At 41.2% G+C, this 24,156-nt stretch overlaps 1 protein-coding gene across 1 annotated transcript in view; it reads right to left on the reverse strand.

Moving 5' to 3' along the window:
* Window positions 1-2,160: 2,160 nt before the first annotated feature.
* Window positions 2,161-24,156, reverse strand: part of EXD1 (exonuclease 3'-5' domain containing 1) — a 24,086-nt gene continuing 2,090 nt past the window's right edge. The window contains exons 2-10 of the mRNA XM_009895720.1: window positions 23,651-23,719; window positions 22,446-22,526; window positions 19,500-19,567; window positions 18,157-18,243; window positions 16,948-17,052; window positions 16,742-16,822; window positions 12,777-12,920; window positions 9,782-9,973; window positions 2,161-2,484 (exon numbers count right to left, since the gene is read on the reverse strand). Of these exons, the coding sequence (XP_009894022.1) occupies window positions 2,161-2,484; window positions 9,782-9,973; window positions 12,777-12,920; window positions 16,742-16,822; window positions 16,948-17,052; window positions 18,157-18,243; window positions 19,500-19,567; window positions 22,446-22,526; window positions 23,651-23,719 (1,151 nt within the window). The remainder of the gene's footprint in view (window positions 2,485-9,781; window positions 9,974-12,776; window positions 12,921-16,741; window positions 16,823-16,947; window positions 17,053-18,156; window positions 18,244-19,499; window positions 19,568-22,445; window positions 22,527-23,650; window positions 23,720-24,156) is intronic.

A 24,156-nucleotide genomic window follows, 5' to 3' on the forward strand; every position in this document is an offset into this window, starting at 1 on the left:
CCCCCGCGACTGAGGGTACCCCTGAGGCACAGACCGCGCTGGAACAGGGACAACCAGTTTGTATCCTGCACTGAGACACTCAACCACTCTTCCACATCGCAGACTCGATGCCTTCACGTGCTACTTCCTCTTCCCTCCCTCCTTGCATTGTCGTACAGCCATTTTATCTCTCTCCCTCCTTAAGAGAACTGGATTTCAGTCGTTGAAATAAAACGTAAGAGCTCTTGGGCTGTCTCTGGTTCAGGAGAGGCCGAATGTGCTACATTGTACCTCACTGATTTGTGATGACCCGTCACTAATGGGAAGAATTGTGCTCTTGCTGAGTGACATCAGCTCCAGCGATGGACAGGGGCCCAGTCCACCGCCAGCATCTCCTGGCAGATCATGTTAAACTCAGGCTCAATTTCCAAATCAAAAGATGTACGACAAACTTGTTTCAAACCTGGTTTATTTTTCTGAAGTGAACTGAACCAAAGGAACTATACAGTTTGATAACAGAATAGTGTTAAGGGCTTAAAAAAAAAATTCAGAAAATATACTGACGCAGAACAAACCTTGGAAGTTTTTCTGCTGCTCCCAGAAGTGAGCAAGTTCAGTCTATAGTTTCAAAGAAAAGACCTCTTTAAATGCTGCTGGTCTAGTCCTCTCTGTCGAGAAGCAGAGAAAAAAAACCCCAAAAACACCCCAAACAAAACCACCAAAAACCAACACATGTAAAAAAACCCCACCACCCCAAACAAAACCGCCAAAAAACAACACACATTTCCCCTAACAATATTTAAAAGATATGCACAGGGGTACAGCCTAAGCAGCTAGTCACACCAATTTACATCTGAAGAAAAACAGCTCCAACAGGTATTGGTATGTATTTGAATGCAGACATCATGTCCTTCGCAACCTGGTGCAAGTTGCAGCCCGACGCCCGGATTGTTGCTAGACTGCAGTCTGCCTGGGACAGTGATGGTTACCTCTCCCATTCTTCCCTACTTCACATTGTTCATCAGTGTTCACCAATACTCACAGCCAGAACCCTGAGAACAAAACCTTCCTTATACTTGAATAAGGTGTTCCTCCACCCTGCCTGAAGCATTAGAATGGCAAAACATGCCGTATTTTTTATGTATTTAAATGCATACATGTGTATAAATCCAGAATTTCAAAGAATTTTCAACAGCCCTGTGCTTGCAAGTGGGGATATACCACTTGGGGATATGCCATAGTGATATGCCAAAAAACCTATTCCAAGACCCAGGCATAGCCTGCATTAATTTGGTTGTGCGATGGACTGGTACTATCAGTTGGAGGAGCTCTACTTTTAGGGTACACCATCCACAGCAAGTATACTGCAAACAAACTGCTTTTGCCTTTATATCTTATTTTGCTTGGGTGGGAATGCTATACATCTTTTTAAACTAATTTAACTGCTTCCCCGCCCCCCTTTATACACACTTGTCTACACACCACATCCCTGTTACAGCCTTACCTACAAAACTGTGACACAGCAGTGTTGACAAACGATGGTGGAATGCAGCTTTCAGCAGGAGCTTCTTTCCTCAGCCTAAAATAACTCTGGCTTGGCAGAAAAATCCTTTTCATTTGTACACCTCTCTGCTGTTTTTGCCAGCATAGTGGTTCATTGGAGTGTGATCTTTTCCACTCTTCTATGAAAGACTTGTATAGCTATGCCAAGAGACTTATCTGTATATAAACCAAGCCCACATGGGTTGCCCAGAAGGTGGTTGGTTTTTTTTTTTTTTTTCCTAATTTTTCCAAGCAAACCCTTTCTAATCTCAATGAGCAGGCATCTTGTAAGCTCCCCTGTTTACATATCTGGATTGGATGAGAGTTTTACATACTTGCAGCAGGTAACAAAAGAACCGATACAATTTAAGACATTGGTCTGACAACAATGTAAGAAATAAGTCACTCATTTTAAAAGCAAAAACAGCTCTTGAAAGAAAGGGATCTCAAAAATAGACCTTAAGAAGAACAGTAAGACACAGAAGGAATTTCCTTCGAAAGAAAGACCATCATTATTTCCATTCCACAATGGGTTTACCTGTCATTGTAAAGAAAGGAGCTTTTGTTTGACACTTCTGCATGGGAAATAGCCCCTTTTTTTTCACTTGGATCCAGTCTAAGCTCATCAAGTCACCTGTATCAGAAATTAGATTCGTACAGCCAGCTTGAGGTTGGTTTAAGATTCTTCCACAGATTTACCACTTGATGTTGATTTTCTTGACAAAGTACGTCCTGATTAGAAGAGGATGTAATCTGAGACATGGCTTTATCTGCAGGACAGCAATCCCTGTCATCTCTGCAGTTTCCATCCTTCTGTGGATCATTTCTCTCTTTTAATTCCATGGCTGGTCTGATCAAAAGACCATCCTCATTCATTCTGTAGTCTTTTATCGCTTTCTCCCTTCGCAGCTTCTGGATGTCTGCCAGCTGACGCAACTCCTCTGGCAGCTTCATGCAAGTGGGCTGATAAAGAAAAAAAGAAACAGAAAAGAAATCAAATCAATACATATGCACACACATGCTCTACTTTTGTTAGTACCAGATAAGAGCTCCCTCTGTAATTAGCCAATGGAACAGTACAATCATCTCATTAGATCGGTGGCATGTATCAACCACCTGCTTACACAAACAATACCTCAGGGGAAAAAGAGTCCGTCCACTCCCCCTTTTCTTTTAAAGGCAACCCAAAGGGAAAAATATTAGACTTGCATTTATTGTTTACTCCTTTACTATAAAAGATCTTCAAGATTAAGTAATACTTCACATGTGGGATTTAGATGTCTCCTGAGAAACCTTTTGCACTATAAAGTTGTTGTAAACCCCCAAAAGAGGCATAACCAGCTCATGTTTGCTTGTAGGAGCCACTGCAGAGGCAGCTTTCCTGGCTTTTCATTTAAAACCATGGTATTCTGTCTATCCTATGGGTGAAAAAAACCCCAAACTAACAAACCTTATGGGGAAAAAAGCCAACATAGTTAACAAATCAAAGAAACAGCTGCTTAGGAAGTACATGAAAGGAGACACACTCCTTGATTTGGTCCTGAGCAGTGCACGGGACACTGTTCAACATGTCACATTCAAGGATCTGCTCCTTAACGAGGACTGCAGTGCTCACCGTCTTTGTAGGAGCAACAACAACAAAATCCACAGTGGTGTTCAGCTGTAGAAAGGGGAATTACACAAATAAGGAAGCTTGATAAAAAGTCGTAAGAGGCAGCCAAGCAAATTCAATCGTAGCAGGTAGCATGGAGACAACTTCAAGACAACATACAAGAAGCATAGAATAAGCATTACCTCACAGCAAAAGATCACAGAAAGAGTGAAAGGAAACCAGCAGGACAACAGGTTAGGGGAATGGGGACTATGAAGTAAGCATCCTTCAGGAAAGCAAAGCCACATCAAAGTAAAGAAAATGGTAAGGATGAAGTTACAGGAAAAAAAAAAAGGCAGGCCATAATAATTTCACTAATATTTAACAAAAATATAACAAAACTAATAAAAAATTTGCTTTAAACATGAGAGGAGCACAACACGTCAATCATGCTGCAGGGCCAAGTGATGATCAGAATACAAAAGCAGCATGGTAAAATGCACAACATTTTTTCTCTTCTATATTCAGCAAGAAAAAGTGTGGAGATTCCCATGCCAAGAACATTCATTACATACCCAGAATCTGTTTCAGATTGTCCCATACATACTTAATACCACTACTTGAAATACAAACAGCAAGGTGGATTTCATCCAAAATTCCTGAACAGTGGAAGAGGAAAATGCTGAACTAGTAACTATAGTATCTTGCTTAAAACCTGCCTTGATACCCAGGAATTGAAAGATGGCAAATGTTTAAAGAAGGTCCTAGGAAAAATACAGGAGGCAACATGCTGGTAAGGCAGATGTCTGTAGGAGCAAACTGGTAGAAATCCTAAGAACAGAATGAATGCCTATACAGATGTGATGCACCAGAAAAGAGTTACCACGGCTTTCGTAAAAGGAAGCCATGCCTCATAAAACCCACGTCTAGAAGTTTGCACAGATCCGGAGGAAGGCTAAAGAATTCAGGCAGGATTACAGAAAAAAAGAAAAGCAACCACTTACTTGAAAACATCGTACCTTCCATTCTGTTTAACCAGAATAATTTAATCCAGCTTCCTAACTGCTACAGTATCCTACAGTAAGAGGTAATCCACACTCTAAACCACTTAAAAGCCAAATTGCACAAAAATTCAGGCTGTATGTTCATAATGATTAATATGCACTGTGTGCAGTGCCAACTCACCTGCCAATTAGGAAAACTTCTGGCTCGGGCATGCAGTTATAGACAGAGAACAGAATTTATGCCACCACGTCATGAACGTGTTATCTGGTATTATATACTGCACTGCACCTTACCTACTGCAGCTTTACCTTAAGTGCATTGAGAAATCAAACTCCGCTGCACAGGGGTGTGCAACTCCCCTACAGTACCAGAGCTCTGCTTGTGAACTGTCACCACTTAAACAAGAAAACACCGCACTTCTAAGAGAACATTTGCTTCTTTACGCTGATGGATTCCCAGGCTGCGTTTGCTTCTTTGAATCTAAGTCCTAAACATCAGAATGCAGCTGCATTTCCAAGTGCCTAACAACAAAAAATATTAATCTACAAGGAGAGGTAGAAATCTAGTGCATCTAGATCCTTTACTAGCTCCTTCTAGTGACAGAGCTGCAGAGGCACAGAAATCCATTTTACTTGATGTCTGCCATCCACAAGAACAACAATTACTCCTGGCAGACCGTTGTGCTGAAAACGCAGGAAACTGCAGAGACCTTCAGGGTGGGAAGTTTGTGTTTGAGTTCTCCCCCCTCAGCAATAAGGAAGACTATCAGTTTGAGAAAGACGCTGAAGAGGGAAGCTGAGGGTTTTGATAATGAAGTGCTAGGGATCAGAGGTTACTGTTTTGCACCTGGTTTATGGGTAAAGAGTCAGTTGCGTAGGAGGGAGTGTCCACTGTTCAGAAGACTCAACTACTCAACTACTACTTGCAGGTAATGGCACAAGAAACCATAGAAAGCATCAACATACATTTCCAAAACTGTCAGGATCAATGAGATGCCTTTCTTTTTATTTGCCTTTTTTAATTATTTTTTAAATTTCCTTTATTTTTTTTTTTCTCTTCATCCTCTTCTCCCAGTACTACATCAATAAGGGTGTTGCATTACCATTTTTGACTGCTGTGGACCACTAGCAATACTTTACTGCTGCTAGCGACTGCTAGGAGCCGTGACAACCATCGTTTCTGGAACCTGTTTCTGAAGGAAGCTCTAATCCATGGAGTAGCATCCTGTCACCCTGACAGCATGTCTCCCACCTGGTGTGCCAGCTCACAGGCCAGCTCTTCATTACATCTTCTGTTACTGCTGAAACAACTACTAAATGGCAAAAGAATGTGTTTGGCTGTCCAGAAGCAAGGTGAAAGTCTTGCTGGCACGGCTGCCCACTGGCTGACCAGAAAGACTCTGTTTCTTTGCAATTTCCAGCAAAACATCTGAAGGATCAAGGGGAAGAAAAGATGGCTGAAACCTCAGGTGAAACCAGGACTACCACCAGTGACTGCTGCAATCGCTCATGAGAATTATGACACCCAAGTCAAACACTCAAGCATACTATTTGCACAAAATATGTAACTGCGGCTTGCTCTGCTCTTACCAGTTTATTGCTTTCACAGCAATAAATTGTCATTAATCTCCATTTCTACCCGCTTACCCATGGCCTCTGACAACCTAGAACTTTGTTCCTATCAAATTCTTTATGAAAACTTGTCTTACGTAAAGGGAAAGTACAAGCTTCTTTTGAAATGAGGTGGAACAAAACAAAACCTCTACCAGTCATTCATGTTCAAGAAACAAGGCAGACAGACACAGGTACATGCAATTATGCACAAGTCCGAAGTCAAGCACTCCTGAACATGTTGAAGGCCACAAGGATGATCTGACCCTAGTAGGAGCTGTGCATTTAGCCAGCAAGTGATTCTTCTATTCTGCCACTAATAGGGGCCTGTTAGAGCGTACAGAAAGATCCCGCTGAGGAACAAGAGATGCCTGCAGAAAACTGACTGCAGAGACTGGGCATACAGAGCCCAAGGAAGGGTGGTGAAAATTACATTCAGCAGCCTTATTCACACTTGCTTTTCCTCAATTCTCAGTGGATTCAGTGATCCGTAACGGCAAGTGAACATGCTTGGCTTTTACTCACTCCGTAATTACGCATAGTCACTTTTCCTTGCTGCTGTTTCCAAGAGGAGGAAAAACAGGGTCTGGCCCAGATCTTCTCCCAGAGACTGAACCCCCTGATTTGACAAGAGGAGAAAGTAACTGCTCCAGTGGTTATTATTCAACATTACTGGTCATTACTCAGCATTATTCAATTCACAGGTAACCTCAGACTGGAAAGCCAAAGCATCTTTTCCAAACAGTATATCCTGATACTGTTATTACCCACAAAAGCACTTGGAATTACAAACTTCTGGATGTGGCAGTGAGCCAGGAAAGATTAGGAGGATGTCACCATGCTAGTCCAAGCTGAAGTTCAATGTTGTAAATCCTGATCCAGGAGCTGAGATTCAACGTGACAGCTGGAAATGGGAAGGAATGTAGCTACATATTCCATCCAGCTTTGGTACTTCATTTTTAATTAAGTCTTATAATTGAAACTGTGTCTGTATCTGTGTACTTGTATTGCAAGCATAGTTTCTATGGCAGTGTCGTAAGTTTGCGGGAATGGGAGAAGGAAAAAAAGCATTCTTCTCTGTGACATGATGTCACTCAATAAGATCAGAGGAAACAAGAGCAGGCCAGGGAAGCATGGTTCTGTTCATTGCTCTAGTCAGGTACGACGTACTCAAACACCTTTGTAGTCCAGAGGCACAACAGAAGGCACGTCTACATAACTAACTTTCCCTTTGTCGAAAGGCTGAAGACCTAGTGGTTCTGTTCAGAGAGCACAATCCAAGAACTAAAACAGAACAGAGAAGGGCCCAGAAGAGGCTTCCTTAGTGGAAGTGACAGAAGTTAGTCAGTTTCCAGATCTGGTCATCTTCCCCAAGTGCCTTTAAATCAAAGAGGCCATGATAACCTGGAGACTCTCTTGCCTAGTGGCTTTCAAGCAAAGCAACTTTCAAGTAAAGGCTTGACGTACCACAGATCCTCCCTGTTCACTCAGAAATTACATCCACCTTCCAATCTAGAAGCTGAAGTAGTGCAAGATATCTTTATGGCCCCGGACCATTAATTGTCTTTGGCTTTGCTGCAGTCCTGCTTCAGCAACAGAGGCCTCTCTTCCAGTTCTCCAGCATGGAAAGAGCATAGCAGATAACATATTTGAGGTTTCCAAAATGTTTCCCTGGCATGGGTATTTACTTCAGAATCCACAGAGATCCATTACTTCTGCTGAAGTAGTGTTGGAACTGCACCAGATCATGTCTGGAGAGCACAGTCATCAAGCACAGAGTCTCCCAACAGCAACACTGGAGTCCGGCTCCAAGATGAAGTCAAGCTCATTGCACCAGACTTGCTGCTCACCAAGGGTCCAAGGTGGAACATAAGTATAAATTGTAACCGGTCAGTGTAAAAAGTAAAATAGTCCAGTAAAAGCATCTTCCAGGTAACTTTCAACTGTAGCTCCACAAAATGCACAGAAGGCATAACACAGACCTCAGTGATGGATAAACTTCCAAATATCCATGACAAAGCACTGGAATAAATAAGGGGCAGGGGGGCATAAGTATCTTGACTATTACTTCATTCTGAGAATCAGATCTGAATAGAGGCTTTTTGATTCAGGGAGTTAATACAGACTTAGCCAGAAAACCTAGAAGTTGCACAAAGCTTTTTTTGTTTTCCCTTTTTTTTTTTTTTCTTTTTCTTCTTAAAACAGAATTAGCTCATCAACTTGCAAAGGATTCCCTTAAAGTTAACTTTATTTACTTATTGAAGAAACTAAAGTAACAGAACAGCTTTAACTAAACCAAACTCCCTATCTCGAGTTCAAATATGTATTTGCAAACAGATTTTAAATAAAGTAGAAGAAACTTTCATTTGTGTGATTTTGCAAGATATAGCAACAACAGAAAATGATTAACAGTGAAATGATGGTGAAAATGGTTACATTTACTATCCATACTAGAAGATTTCTAAAGCAACTGCAAGAAGTATGATTATGAGATGTCATATTAAATAGATCTTCAAAATGACACTTGAAATGATCAGATCAGATTAATTCCTTGGCTAATCTTATGGAATAAATGGATTTAACAAAAGGGTTGGCTTCAGCAACCTGAGTACCACTTGAAAAAAAAATTCTACAACCAGATAGTCCAATGCAAACCAGAATTTGTACTATATGCACTTTAACAGACTGTTCTTTCCCCTTGTGTCATGTCTGCTTTTGCATGCATTTCACAGTGGAAATTCAGATGTCAAGCCCCCTTTTTACAATGAACTACGAACAACTTTTTTTTAAAGGAGAACTGCCAAAAAAAGGTTTTCAGATACGACCTCTTCTCTTCTATCTGTGAAGCAACTATGACCTCTTGTGGTTATCTAAACTAATCCCCTAAATCCTCAATAATGAGATTTACTGCTCCGAGTCCTTAAGTAACTCCCAAAGGATCCAGGTCTGTGCTTGAGTGCTTTGTTAAACCAGGGCAAAGAGAAAGAAAATTTCTTCCATCAGATGGACCTGCATTCTCTTCTCCTAATAAATATTTCAAGACATTTACAACAGCAAAAATGAGATGGTACCAGGATTTAATCATGTTAGTTAAGTGTCGTTGTGGTGAATGAGGATGTTTGACCATTCACTTTTCACCCAAATTTAATACCAGCAATAGTTATTACTACAATAACTTACATAGTTATTGCAAGCCCTCCTAAGAGTACTTCATTGAGAAGACAGAAAAAGTCCACACCAATACCACTGCTTGTTTGGTTTGCGGGACCTGTTCTTTCCATTAGAGCAGGAAGTCAAGCTCCTTAACCAAAAATTTTATTTCCCCCCCACTTTAAAAATTAAGAAGCAATTACAGAAGTTGCCACCATACAAGCACCACTCCAAGGTATCTGGGCATGCAATACTACTGGTTCTATGTAACCAAAGATGAAAAGTGTTACTTAACTTGATTTTTTTTTTTTTTTTGAGATAACACAGGTGAGAACAAATTAGGGAGACAAGATAACTCAGAGATGCTTTTACAGAAATAAAAATCTTTGGCCAACAGGAGACATTATTTCTCAGAAACAGCCAGTATATGCAAAACAGCTCAGCAGTAAAGATGACAGAATAGGAGAAAAATAGAACAATATTTGGGGACTAAATGTTCTTACAAAAACAAAGCAACTCTGGCAGCTCCAGGTAGCAACACTTCTCAATTGCCTGTCCTTCGTGCCCTTGCACATACACAGCCCCTATTGAGCCCAGAGGTTCTCAGTCTCAGATTAGAGTGAACAGAAGGCACGTGTGCGTGCGTCCATGCCCTAACAGCTGCAGCTCACCATCCACAGCACTAACTTGAGATGGACTTGTGCTAATGGACTAACGTGGAATGCAGCTAGGTAGATACAGACACCATCACTCCTGCTGCTGGACACAGGAAAGAAGGTATGTGGCATAAAGTAGGGTGCAGAGTTGCAGAAAAGGAAGCTGCTGTAGCTAGGTCCTCCAGAGTTTATCCATCAGAACCTTAGATCAAATCACTACCCAGAGAAACAAGCAAAGATGTACCTACCTTTGTGCTCCCAAGATGATCTCCAGATCTAGTCCTATAAGCATTTAAATAATCATGTACTACAGCCGTTAGGTCAGACATCAAGTTATCCATGAGAGATGAGTGGAGCAGCAGAAGGTACATAGCCTTCAGAGCAAGTGCTTTAAGCAGAGAAGCTGGAAAGGGTCTCAAGAACCATATGTCAGGATTCTCCTGTGTAACCCAATGCAAATGAAAACAGTTATTTAACTAGCAGAAATTGTAACAAAGCTTTTCATCACATTCTTCTGCAGTTTACAACATACATCTCCTGATGCTGACTCTATTTTCAGTGCTACTAAATGCAGCTTCTAAGCCTGTGGATGTTAGAGAAGAGGGAGTTCGGAGGAGGGATTGCTTCTTTAAAAAAGGTTTGCTTCTTTAAAAAAGGAAACAAACCAAAAACCAACATGCACCTCTTCCAGCATTTAATGCTAAGTTCTCTCTCACCCGTCTCTGAAACTAGGTTGGATTTTTAAGAGCTGAGCTGCAAGATCTACAGGGAAAAAACCCTCCCCATCACGGGAGCCGGTGAAGCAGCTGGGTATAGTAACATCTTCAGCCATCACAACTGGAAGAACATGAAAATAAGCCCCCATTAAGCAGCATGACTGTGATACCCTGAGCAAAACTGCCACTACATAGTGGCGTGCACTAGTATATTTACTACATACACATTACACAGTCATTTTCCACTTTTAGTCTTCAGACCAATATTTCCACTTTTAGTCTTCGGACCAATAAGAGGACTTGGTCTGGTAAACCATGTTGTCATTTGGCTTAGATTTGCAATACAGAACTCTCTAAATTGAAATTTTCAGTGATACTATTAGAATTCCAAAACTTATATCAAAATAAAGCTGCGTTCAAATTAGAGGTTTCACTGAGTAGCTATTATAGCAGTATCAAAGAACATTTAGTCCAGGCTTTTGAGAAAGATTTTAAGTCTCCGAACAGGCAGTGCAAAACCACTCAGATTTACTCAGGAAGTTACAAGACCAGTATGAAGGGAGAAGAAAGTGCTCTGGTAGGAAAGAGATTGTTCCTATTCAGTAAAGAAATCCTGCCTACATAGCGAGGTCTCATTTACTTCCCATATTTAATAGCTTCTTTAGAAGTCTCCCCCCAAGAAAAAGCAGGGTCATGTGATTAAAAACCCAGCAAAAAGATGCCACAACTGGCACTAGCATATTTATATACTATTTGTTTAACTAATTTGATATCCTTCTATGATATGGTCACCCATGTAGTGGATGAAGGGAAGGTGGGGCATGTAGTTTTTCTGGGTTTTAGTAAGGCTTTTGATACTGTCCCTCACAGCATCCTTCCGGACGAGCTGTTCAGCTGTGGGATGAGTGGGTTCATGGTGCACTGGGTCAAGAACTGGCTGAAGGGCTGAGCTCAAAGGGTTGTACTGAATGGGGCTACATCTGACTGGTGACTGGTCACCAGTGGTGTTCCTCAGGATTCGATTCTAGGGCCAGTTCTGTTCAATGTATTTATCAAGGATCTGGCTGCAGGACTTGAATGCACCATTAGCAAGTTTGCAGATGATACCAAACTGGCAGGTGCTGTTGACGCTCTCGAGGGACACGAGGCCTTGCAGAGGGATCTAGATATACTGGAACATTGGGCTATGATTAATGGGATGAAATTTAACAAGACCAGATTCCACACCAGGCACAAGTATAAACTGGGAGAGAAGTGGCTGGAGAGCAGCCCTGCAGCAAGGGATCTGGGGGTGCTGGTCAACAACAGGCTCAATACGAGTCAGCAGTGTGCCCTGGCAGCCAAGAGGGCAAATCGCATCCTGGGGCACATCAACACAGTATAATCAGCTGGTGGAGAGGGGTGGTTATCCTGCTGTATTCAGCATTGGTGCAGCCTCGCCTTGAACACTGTGTGCAGTTCTGGGCCCCGCAATTTAAGAAGGACATGAAGGTCCTCGAATGCATCCAGAGGAGGGCAACAAAGCTGGTGGAAGGGCTGGAAGGAATGTCCTATGAGGAGTGGCTATGGACTTCGGGCTTGTCTGGTTTGGAGAAAAGGAGGCTGAGGGGGGACCTCATTGCTCTCTTACAGCTTCCTGAGGAGCGGAAGCAGAGAGGGAGGTGCTGAGCTCTTCTCCCTGGTATCCAGTGATAGGACACGTGGGAATGGTTCAAGGCTGCACCAGGGGAGGTTTAAACAGGACATTAGGAAGCATTTCTGTACTGAGAGAGTGGTCAAACCCCGGGATGGGCTTCCTAGAGAGGCGGTCAATGTCCCAAGCCTGTCAGTATTTAAAAGGCATTTGGACAATGCCCTTAACAACAGGCTTTAACTTGGTCAGCCCTGAAGTGGTCAGGCAGTTGGACTAGATGATTGTTGTAGGTCCCTTCCAACTGAAATTGTCTATTCTATTCTATTTATTAAGCTTATGTTTCTCAAATCTTAGGAGCTCCTGGCCCACTAAGCTTTCCCTTGCTTGTCCCCATCTGAAAGACTAACAAAACAAGGACAATAGAGAATAATGATTTGGCAAATGCTGCTGAATTGCACAAGCAAGAAAAAAATCGCTACTCTCATTTTTTCATTCTAATAGTGCTGGCAGTAAAACTTTCCTCCTTCCCTACTTGGCTCAGGATTCATTTTAACCAACTTGTTCTGTTGTAACTAGGTTTCAGAATTAGTCAAATATATCAAGATATCCAGAACATTTTTTACTCAAGTTATATATATCTTCTATTGTACAAGCTTTGTGGTTCTTCAAAACCTTGATTTCAAATAAGCTATTAGGAAATACCAGCATAAGCACTGATGCCAACTAAAGCTTGCATCTGTCTCCCAAGTCAGTGTTACAGAATGTCCTTATCTACAGCAATTTGACCACTGCATAGTGCCATGCTCTTAAAAAAAACCTGATAGAAACATCTCAATATGGGCAAAGCACAGCTCACAACTGAGTCTTCAGAAGATGCCTCACTGAATCACTCACCGAAGCCATCTGCTGCCTGCACTCCATGATGGCATTCCATTTGGAAGGTATCTTCAAGTGCTGCATCAAACACTCCTGTAACGTGTAGACACGGTGTGGCAGGAAGCCGCCTGTTGCCATTGAGAACTGCAGAGCATCAGCAACCTGTGATGGAAGGGATCGATATGCCATGACCAGTGTCTGTTAACCCAAGGCAAAGAATGTAGAGGTTTGACAGTGAGGATGCATATTAGAAGGAAAGTAGTATGCTGCAAACAAATTAATCCTCATTTTAACTGCATACAGTTGCACAGCTAGTAATCCAATTCCTTAAAGCTGTTAAGTTATACAAAAGGGTAAATTAAGTTGTAAGAATGACTTGTATATGTTGTATTAGCCCAAGGCTTCTTCTAGCTCTGTACTTGTCTCCAGACAGCAGGTAGTTAGGAGCAGTATCAGGAGGGAGTAACATACAGTGATACTTCCCCAGAATACTTACGATTTTGCCTTTTACCTAAAACCTGAAATAGTGACGCAATGTAAAGAAAACATGAAAGAATATGTCAGTTGTCAAAAACCTTTTGCCTAAAACCTGATTTGGCCAGTAAGAGTCATCTTTGACAGCATACAGAGCCAGAAGGGAAGCAGACAACAGCCTCCAGCAGTGCCTGCAGGGCATGGTGTTTGCTTGTTCTGCATCCTGGTTTCATCCCTTTTACCCTTCTGCAGTAAGAGCAGGAACACCCCTGACTTGTCCCTAACCAAGGAACACAAAGATGAGTGGGACTATTGCAACAGGTGCAGAGAGGTGACAATGGAAAAGGGAAGCCTGGAAGAGAGTCCACTCACCAGGGGAATGGAGAGGAAAAAATAAAAAGCCTGCACCCACACTCATAATCTGAGACTGAGCTATCTGTCATTAGAACAACCTACCCTCCAGACTTCCTTGCTACTCAGAAGCCCAGATCGCCACTATGGTCCCCCAAAATCCCCACTGACCTCTCATAGCCCTTTTCTCCCTACTAGTCTCTCCCAAGAAATCTCGAGCCACTCTCAACACAAGCATCCACAGTCCTACCAACAAAACCATGAGCTTACAGGCCAGCACAGTTTTACTGCAAGGGTTACAGCTGAAGTCACTGTCCAAGCTGTTCTACCGCACGCTGCCCATGTGCTGTCTAGACCAATCCATGTAGTGGTATGGTTTATTAACAACTAAAGCTGCCTCTAAGGCGTCAGGAAAATAGCTAACTGCTGCCTTCTCTGGGAGAGAAGCCATGTATTTGCCAAGCCTACCAGAAGAAAGTGCTAAGCCAATCCATTTACCGAATTCCCAAGGAATAAAAGATCATATGAAGGTATTATGAAGAAAATGCAAAAACATTAGAGTACCACACATGGAACAAGCAATCTTGGACTAAGGAAAGAAATTATGTCAGACCTCCTATGCTCTGCAGTAGGACAGAAAGATCCCGCTAGGGCTGCTTATATTTCTGCTAGGCTGAGTACACTGCTGCAGTTCAAAGTCTACAACCACCAGCTGAGAAGTGGCAAGAAACATACCTGGAGAAAGGAACTGCACCAATTCAAACTGATGAGTTCACTGAAGAGAAGAAAACGGAGAAGACCCAGGTGAAGCTGACCTTCACTGGACTATAAGCACAAATCACCAGATAAAGAGGAATTTTCCATCACTCATTACTGAACAGAACTTTGTATTGTACTTCTGACCACTAAAACCTTCTCCGGCTTTTCACTCTCAGGGGCCAAACACAGATGAAGAACCAGCTCAGGAATGATCTTCTCAAGCAATCAGTTTTACTCAAAGTCAAGACAAAGATCATGTTCAAATCTACAGAAATACATTCCATTCCTCTAGAAGGTTAGTGAGAGAGTTTCTAGTAAAGAATTTCAGTGCTTTCCAAACAAGGAGAGAAAAGACCTAAATATTTAAACAAAAATGAAAGAATCCTTGCAATCAATATTCATAAAAAGTCTACCCGGAATGAACAAGGTTATAGAATAAACTTGCCAACAATGAAAACAATGGTTTAGCTTTCACTGTGAAAATCTTTGCCCAAAGTCATCGCATGCTAATGACTTGAATTCAAGGGAAGAAAAGCTATGGCATGCTCAAGAGTAGTGTATGTGCATTGATCTGTGGAACCAGACAGCAACAGTGATTTCTGCACTTGTACATTTTATGATTAAACTTTGCATGGACCTCTGTCCTATGGAAATCCTCAACCTGTCAAGTTTTCTTTATTCTTTCAGCACACGCCTCTGGGAAGAATTGTACTATTTCTTTTGGTAGTACACAGATATGCAACCAACAACATTTTACTATAGGCAGGGATTTCAGAGCATGAGAATGCTCTAGCCTCATGATGCAGAGTGGAAGTGTCCCAGAAGGCAAAATTAGGAATGTAAGCACTGACAACAGCCAGCTGCCTGCTCACTGTGCACCTTTGTAGGCTGCTATAGCCCCCCACCCCAAGGCAGTCAGATGTGAAATAGCAGTATCAAACTTCCACAGACATTATCATGAGAAGTTACTTCAAAAGGTGATGCTTAAATACTGTAAGAACATCAATGGGGAAGACAACGAGTGAACATCAGAAGCCTTTCACTGCCATCCTCTACCTGTTGTGTTAAAATCGGTGATAAATAATACTTTTCAAATTATGCAGGCAGGATCCTGTCTAAACCAGAGTTCTTCATTTCATTGCTGTGTTTTTTAGTGTCACCTGTGCACACAGCCTGTTCCAATGTTAACAACCTTGGGAAGTTGTCTCTAAGAAGTGCTTCAAAAAAGCATCTATGAGAGTTTGCTCAGAGATATCTCCCAGTTATTTGCTCCAGTAGTACACAGTAGAAGACAAGACAGCTTAATTCCACAATATCAGGTACACTGCAAGGTAGCCAAAACCTGACTACTTCGCCAGCTTACTTACATTAAAGTAGGATTCAGGCCAACAAATCAGAGTAATTGAATCTAACCCCAGAGATCTATCAGTGCAAGAAAAGCATGCACGTCTGCTCATACCAAGACAACAGAACAATGAGTGCAATTCCGTGTACCTCAGACACAAGGGTGGATAGTGTTGGTTAGTTATTTCCACTGTATCAGTTACATGTTCTAGCCAGTACATTTGGGAGCACTGGTGGGAATTTTCACCCCTACCTTTTTCACACAGTCAAGACTTAACACTGACATTGATATTTGACCTGTAACGGAATGATGTAATTTTTAGGGGCAAAAGGCCAAACTAAAATCAGAAAGTGACTGAGAGAAACCTCTGCTGTATAAAGCTTACTACGTAGTCCACATTAGGGCTTTGAAGAGTTACTATAGGTAGCCATATCCATAACATGAAAAGTCAGTATATGGGCAAAGACAAGCCATACATAACTATGCAAACATATCCATGCCCATTATGAAAGCTCATAGACATTATTTTCTTCTCCCTTGAAAGGCTCTAGTTCTCCTGTTAGTTGCACTATCATTAATTACCACAACTACCAGGGCCAGCACCAGCAACCTGGTAACCCGGCTGGATGTTCTCTCACATCCATCACTGCTTTTATTAGCAGGTGCTTCCTAGTGCTGAATACCTGTAGCCTGAATCTGTCTGAAATAATAACAAAGAACATAAAGCACAAGCTGACCTGGCTCCTGTTTAAGACACAGTAGCCTCAGATGGTGCCAAGTTTGAACAAGACCAGTTAATACATCTTAAAAAAAACACACTGAACTTGATGTTCATATTACATATTAGCTACCTTTTAAAATGGGTCCACACAAGACTCTAAATAACATTATCAGCCTTGTCTGCTGGTTCTTTTTAGCTAGAATGCTACATTTACATGGGTCAGCAACTGTCACATTCTAGTAATGTTAAACCTTCTCTGGGAGAACGCCCTGAACAAGGCCGAAGTTTCTCTTCTTGAAACTTTTGCTCCCAACCAGAATATTTGAAGGGTACCTGTGTATCAAAGACATTGAAGAGAATGACACCGTACTGGTGAAAGAGGCAGTCTGAGATCCAGCGGCAGTCATGCATGACCTGAAGCAAGAAAGAGCTGTCAGACAAACTTGTGTCCAACTGTGACTTTTTTGGTGCAACTAGTTCATTATGTACATGCATGACCTCTGCCACCACAAATGTCCTCACACACGCTGTACCCTTACCTTCACGATGTTTTTATCTTCCAGCACCATTTGTAATCCATTTTTGAAAGCCTGAGGTCCCAGAAGGAAGATATCAAATAGAAAAATACGGCTCTTTGTTGCTATCTACAATAAATTCAGTTGCGGAGAAAATGAGTGAGGGACAGAAGAGCAAAGGATTTGACAGCAGGAGAACGTGCATTGTTGCCCAAAAACCATAATCTATGTACAGGCTTCTGTTGGGGAGAGTGGGCTTAGTTTCCTTAATGCAAATTCATAAACACGTCTTATTTTTTTCAGAGATGCTCAGAGACTCTCACAACAATTAGAAAGAATGATCTAGTAGTCTACTATACACAGTTAAATACAGCATCTTAGGGCATATCAAGAGCAAACCCTGTGCACAGTACTTAAAATAAATTCCTACTCCTATTATGGTGACATTTTTGAAGAACCACTTCCAAAAAAAAAAATCTTTTGCCCATGACATTCCTTTCTGTGTCAAAGACCACTACCAAAGACATAAAGGACATAATTTTCCATCCTAGCATTTCAAACAGGATATAAAATTTAGGTTTTGCCTATGTTCAAATTCATAAAGGTTTAACAAAAGCTGTTATTTGAAAGCAATTTAGCTACACCAAAGCAAACATCTTGTGAACGGTTACTTCTGCATAAAGGAGTTAAGTTTGATGCATGAACTCCCATACAAGTTTTTGCTTTGGATAAACATGCTCACTTTTAAACGTATTTAAAAATAAACTAAGATTATTTTGAACTAACATATTAAGCTATTCTCCTTTCTGTTCCTTCCTTTTCAGATGTTGATAATATCACAGCTAATTAAGATACTGTATTATCTTTGGATGAATTTCACTCCTTCAATTATACTGACATTGTGTTTAGGTCTTGCAGTCTTTCAACAGGTAACAGCTGTACTAGTGTAATACCTCTACCTGTATACAAGTATATAAAGATGACAAACCAAATATGTTACATTATTATATACAAATGTATATATTACATACAAGTTAACTAATTATTATATTGCCTTATAATGGCATAATTCTTTCCGTAACAGGTCCTTTATGAAATACCTGTCCTGCCTTGAACATCATATCCCTTACCAAAACCGTTACGCAAGTAAGTCTTAAACACAGGCTAATCTCCAAATGTTTCTCAGTTATGCCTCTGTTTAATGGCACATTTTGGGAAATACCTGTCTCTTACCTCAAGCCATGAGAGTTTTCCATGACGACACAAATTAACACCTTCTCCTGCTATACTGACAACACACTGCTGTTTCAGGTGCAGCACCTTATGAAAAAAATAGGGATAAAATAAATAGTGCCAGAGAATGAGAGGCAGATGGACAAATAGAAAACTAATTTTTCTGGTCATGATTCATATTTAAAAAGGTAAATACAGATCAAAACCATAACGAATCTCAGATATACAGTGATTCGAGATAAAACAGACACAGTATCAGCCCAGTTACAGATAGACAGCTGGAAATTCGACAACTAGAAACATCAATGATAGACTTAGAGATTAGGGATAACTAAAGAATATAGACTCCCCTGATCTCCTCACAAGAAATTCTCCTGAAGAGATTTTAGGAATTTCCTTAAGATCACATAAAGAAGGTCTTCCTTTCAGATAAAAAGGAGAACTCATTTTCTAAGGTATAAAAGAAAAACCTGTTACACACACACACGAAAAGTTTTCAGACAATTAAGATAAAGCAACCTGTACTACACATGTAACACAAGAGTAGAAGGCATAAACATAAATCAAAAAGCCAGATTCTTTTTGAAGCAACAGTCAAGATTCCTCTGAAAGCAAGTTAATCTCTTCCTGTAGGGAAGAGATTTTTTTCCTCTGTATGTGCAACAAATTTACTGTAATACGAGCCCAAATCCCAACTGATCTTACTGCCAGACAAAAGGGCATGGAGGACTTATAATATTGCTGGTCTAATTCAGGATCTAAAAAATGCTACTCGAGTTAATAATAACTCTATCATTGGCTCCAAGTTCTGAAACAAAGCCTTTGTACCAAGTCTGATTATGGTATTACACATGATTTAAAAGAAAAAGGTCCAGGCATGTCTGGAGTTCCAAACACCTACTAAACCACCACAATTAACTCCCTCTCCAAATGCCAGCAAATCCTCATGTTGTTCCCTTCCTAAACAAAATGATTGTTCATTAAATAGTAATGCTAACCCTCACCTCAGTTACTGGGGATAGAGTTTGAAAACAGCAACCAACACACACTGATGCAGATTCACATCCACCCACCGCAAACTCACATGCACTGCACTCTTTCCCCTGCGCGTATGCACACTTCTAATATACTTCGATGCCACCAGAGATACCATTTCTACTTGACTTAAAGAAGCCAGTTACCACCTATTACTCAAATTTCACTACAGTTGCAAAAGCCATTCCCTGTCTAAGACTTGACAAAGCAGTGCGCACAATCCTGCCACCTAATGGATCTACTGACAATTAGGACGGAACAGGCTTAGAAGTCATATACGCTGCATAAGAGCTTTCGTTAATACTTACAGCTGGGCCAAATTTCTGCTGGAAACAATCAACAACTGTGTACTCCACATTCTCTTCTTCCTTCTTTTCTAAAAGGAAATAAAAAATAATCATTAGACACTTCATTTACTTGAATAAACTTTGCACAAGGTATGTATATCGGTCGTGTAATCACCCTATTTTCTAGTTTAGCTGTACGTTTCTTCCCTCTCTGCTTCCTGAACACACCCAAACAAATTATGGAACTATCTGATTCAGATGTGTACAGTCTAGAGCATGAGCCAAAATTCTGGGTTTTGACAGGAAACCTGGCTGTTTATAAGTGAGTTGAGGCGTTACTTTTTGTCATTATAATGCTTAAAGGAAACAAAAAGGTTTCCATTTTACAAACTACATCCATTAAAAAAAAAAACAAAACCATCCTAATTCCCAGGCTTGTCCAGGGAAGGAAAAGGATTGTAACAAAGACAAAACTAACCCACCACAGAGCACAGACAGCTAAGGGATCGAGGGGGCAAAGAGAATTTAAGCCAGAATTTAATACTTTTTAACACCTGCTTAACAATGTCTAATGAACACATAAAGAAAGGTTCTCTTAAAGATCCTCCCTTCTCTTTAGGTAAGATGCAAATATTAATAACACGCATCCATGACAACACAAGGACAATCTTCTAAACTCTAAAATAATAGTCAATTCAAAGACCCTAAGAACAGATGTTTAAGGCTCTCCCAGATGACATCAACGCTTGCTCATTTTCTCCCCTGCTACCCAGGTAAATGCAGCACACCCTTCTTTAGCCTACATGGGTCTTGCACTCTTGTCATGGCTCTACGAGAACAAAATGAGCTAATCCCATTTTGGATCCCTACCTGTGTACGTGTATACAGCAGGAACCACACAACCAAATCAATGCAAGCACGTGACAGCCAGCACAGAACCAAAGGGCAATAGCCTTTATTGAGCTTTGAGTTATCCGTCATGCCACATACATTTCAGGAACAAGTACGAGATTAAAACAATCACCAGAGAGGAACGCTCACTTGGCTGAAGCACTTTGATTTCTCCAGAAGATCAGCTGTGCTGCTCAGCCACTTCTACAGTTGATGAGAGCTACAGGACAAACATTCTGGAAAGCAGATGAGCTTCCTTCTGATGTTGTGAACCTATCTGCAGGCAAACAGCATGTCTGCAGGCAACGACCTCTGTACCTGTCTTTCTGCGATCAATGTTCTTTGAGAATACATCCTGTTCCGGTACAGGCATACCAAGAGTTCACAGCCTCTGGGAAAGATGTTGTCTGACAAAGAAACTAACTACATTGCTTGACTAGTACCCACATTACCTGAGAGGGAGTATTTTAAGCTGTTTGAGGCTCTGAGCTGGCTCTTTAGGGCAACACAAGGAGAACTCCATGGGCCACAATCTGCTGGTCCTGTGTCTGCTTGTTTGTTCCCTTCAACGGCTGAAGTGCCCCTGCATGAGCAAGGCAACTATAGGTAGCACAGAAGTCAAAACATAACACATTCCACCAGCATGGACATTTTAATAAAGAAAATTATGTCATCCAATGCCATCTACCTGTGTCCAGACAATGAACTGCTGCATGTGAAGCAACTTCCTGATCCAATGTGCACGGCTCTTAAAGAAGATCTTGAAGCTACCCAACAATAAGCTTATTTCACACAAAAGAGTCTTTATTTCAGATAATATTTCACATCTATTGTGAAAGTAAAAGGTGAAAGCAGAACCTGAACAGATGTTCACTACAAAGGTGAGTAATGGTTTCAAGAGAAGAAAGAGTTCAGAGTACAAAGAATGAAGTACCTGACCGGAGCCCAAGAACCACACAATTTAAATATCTGTAAGTCTTTACACTGAATCAACAATATTTGATCCATTAGTTAGTTACTGTAATTGGAGGGCAATTTAACAAGTTTGACAATACGTAAAACAATTACATCCACTGAAACTTTACTGTAATCAAATGGAAGTTATTAAATGATATAAAATGGTGGCATGACAGGACCAAAAAAAGGGAGTTAGCAAACATTCACTTGACAGATGTCACATGTAAGATGCTTAATTTCTATGACAGGACAGTCTGAGGTCAAGAATACTTCACTGGGAAATACAACTTCTTAGTATAAATTTCCATATATTGATATAAAAACATCTCATTATGATTACAGAGCTCCAATCGTGTACATCTCTATGTCAGTAGAGTAAAACATAAAAACTTTCTGATTAGCCTGTAGACGTAGTTGAAGAAACTATGATTAACACAGGAATCTGCTACCGAGGGGAGCACATTCAAGTATGTGTGAACCTCTGCTTACTTAACAGAGAGAAAGAGGACAAGACAGCAGCAAGCAGGAAGCCTGCTGCTAATCACAATTCTGTGTGCTTTTTGACTGTATTTTAAGGACTATTCAGTAGACACCGTTTCATTCCTACTCCCCTTAAGAGGAAGAATAAACTATTCAACTGTGGTCTTGTGAGAAGACTCAAAGCAAAGCCATCTAGAAGCACAGGTCTTCAGGAGTTTGAAACACATTTTTACCAGCTTCCCAAAGTCACATTTATATACGTTCTGAGAGCATCTGTATAAACCTGGCCTTCCCTGTGTAACTGTCCTGGAACTGTTCTTTTTTTTGACAAGAAATGCTCACAGGAAATCCTCTCTGAAACCACAAGTTGACAAGGAAACAAACCAAGCAAATTCTTCTATCTAGGAACACTAGTAGGAAGAAAAAACCAAAGAAAAAAAGAAAAAAGCAAGAGAGAGAAATTGTAAGCAATAGCTTGAAAGAACCTTTTACACAGTGGAAGCCTTCAACTCACCACCTTGTTCACTTCTTTAGAGCAGAAAAATACAAACTTGGCACAGCTGAGTCTGAACATCAGTATTATACCAAATGTAAGTGGTGGCCCCCCGTAGCAAGTGCATCCCACCCCTTTTCTCCTACCACGAAAGAAAAGAAACATTTCAACGTACTCAGAGAGCATTGCTGTTCCCTTCCCTGAGTCTGGTTCATCCAGCAATTCCACTGCAATAGAAACAAACAATTTATACTCTAGTGCTGACAGCAACTTTTTGACATTTGTTATATCCCAAAAAGGAGAACCATAACCCATACTAACCATCACAGGACATTGCCATACATGTAAAAAAAGAAACTGAATTCAAAGTGTTGTTTAAATAGTTTTAAATTCACTCTGATGTACAAGGCTACATAAAATAACTTACATCAGTAGCCTACACGAGGTGTATTTCAGAACTTCAGAATTTAAAAAAGACTAATGGCTTAGCATCCCACCAAAACTAAAGTCAGTATTGAACTACAACTAATTACTTTACAGACTATTACACATACAATAAACCAGGTACAAGGAAAAAAGGCAGAATGGAGTCAGTCAATCACTTGGTGAGTCCAACAGCTGCCTTCTAGCCATTTCCCCCTCAGCACTTCACTCCTTGTTCCCAATGCAAAGCAGATGCCAACAGAAATGCACAGGACCTTTAGACACTAGAAATGTTTTTCTTAAATAATCCCATATTCTTATCACTAGTGAATCATGGAAAGAGGCTCAGATAAACAGACCATTTAATAGAGGTATATTTGTCTGTGCCAGTAAAAGCAAAACCAAGTTAACCAGAACTTTAAGCAACTTCATGTCCCAGCAGAGCCCACTAGTGAAAGTCTTGCACATATAAGAACACACACATTTAATGTAACTTGTCTTCTAGACATAAACAGGGGTCATGCTTACCTCAACTGATTACCTTCACAAAATGGTCAGCGTTGGAAGGGACCTCTGGAGATCATCTAGACCAACCCCCCTGACAGAGCAGGATCACCTACAGTAGGTGTAGGTGAACAGCTTCATAGCTGTTACTTTCATTAGTGGTCTTATTGGACTTCACTCTTCATTTAACTAATATGCTTTAATGCAGTACAGGCACAAGACCTTTGCAAAGTGGGGAACTATTATTATTTCATTGATAGATAATTAGGGAATTAAAGTTGTGTAATTTATATAACATTCTACTGATTTTAGAAGAAAGATGTGCAACTGAAGAATTCAGCAGTGACCAAAAAATGGATTTTAAATGCTGAACTAAGAGTGGGCGTGTCCCCTGTGCCCCAAAATGCAGTGACAAAAGCCTCACCGTTGAGTATTTCACGGTCAAAAAACATCTTTACTCCTGGAGTGCTTCTGCCGGTTTCCAAGTTCTTCACTGAAATGAGGGGGAAAATACAGACATACGTCAGGCTCCCCTGTTTGGGCTAAAAACTTCTCATTTGCAGAACAAAGCAAGACCATAGGACGTGGTACAATATTAACAATAAATGCAACAAGTGGGTTATTTGAAGCGACAGCTCTTTGGCTGTACAACAGAGGGTTTGTACGAGATGACTGTGCCGAGGGCAGAGGCAGCTGCAGCCAACTCCTGCTTCGCGCGTACGCTTTCATCCACCCCGGTGCCCGTGTGGGCTCCCGGGACCCCCCCACGGCCGCTCCGTGGGAGGCCGCCCTCGCCCCTCTCCCCTCAGCGAGCAGCCCGGCAGCGCTGGGCTCTCCCGCCCCCCGCTCCCCTCACACAGGCCCAGGCGGCGGTGGGCGCTCCGAGGGCCGGCGGGGCGCGGCGCGGCCCGGCCCTACCCTGCCCTGCCC

This window comes from Charadrius vociferus, unplaced genomic scaffold (assembly GCF_000708025.1).
Source record: "Charadrius vociferus isolate BGI_N301 unplaced genomic scaffold, ASM70802v2 scaffold111, whole genome shotgun sequence".
In the NCBI taxonomy this organism is placed as follows: domain Eukaryota; kingdom Metazoa; phylum Chordata; class Aves; order Charadriiformes; family Charadriidae; genus Charadrius; species Charadrius vociferus.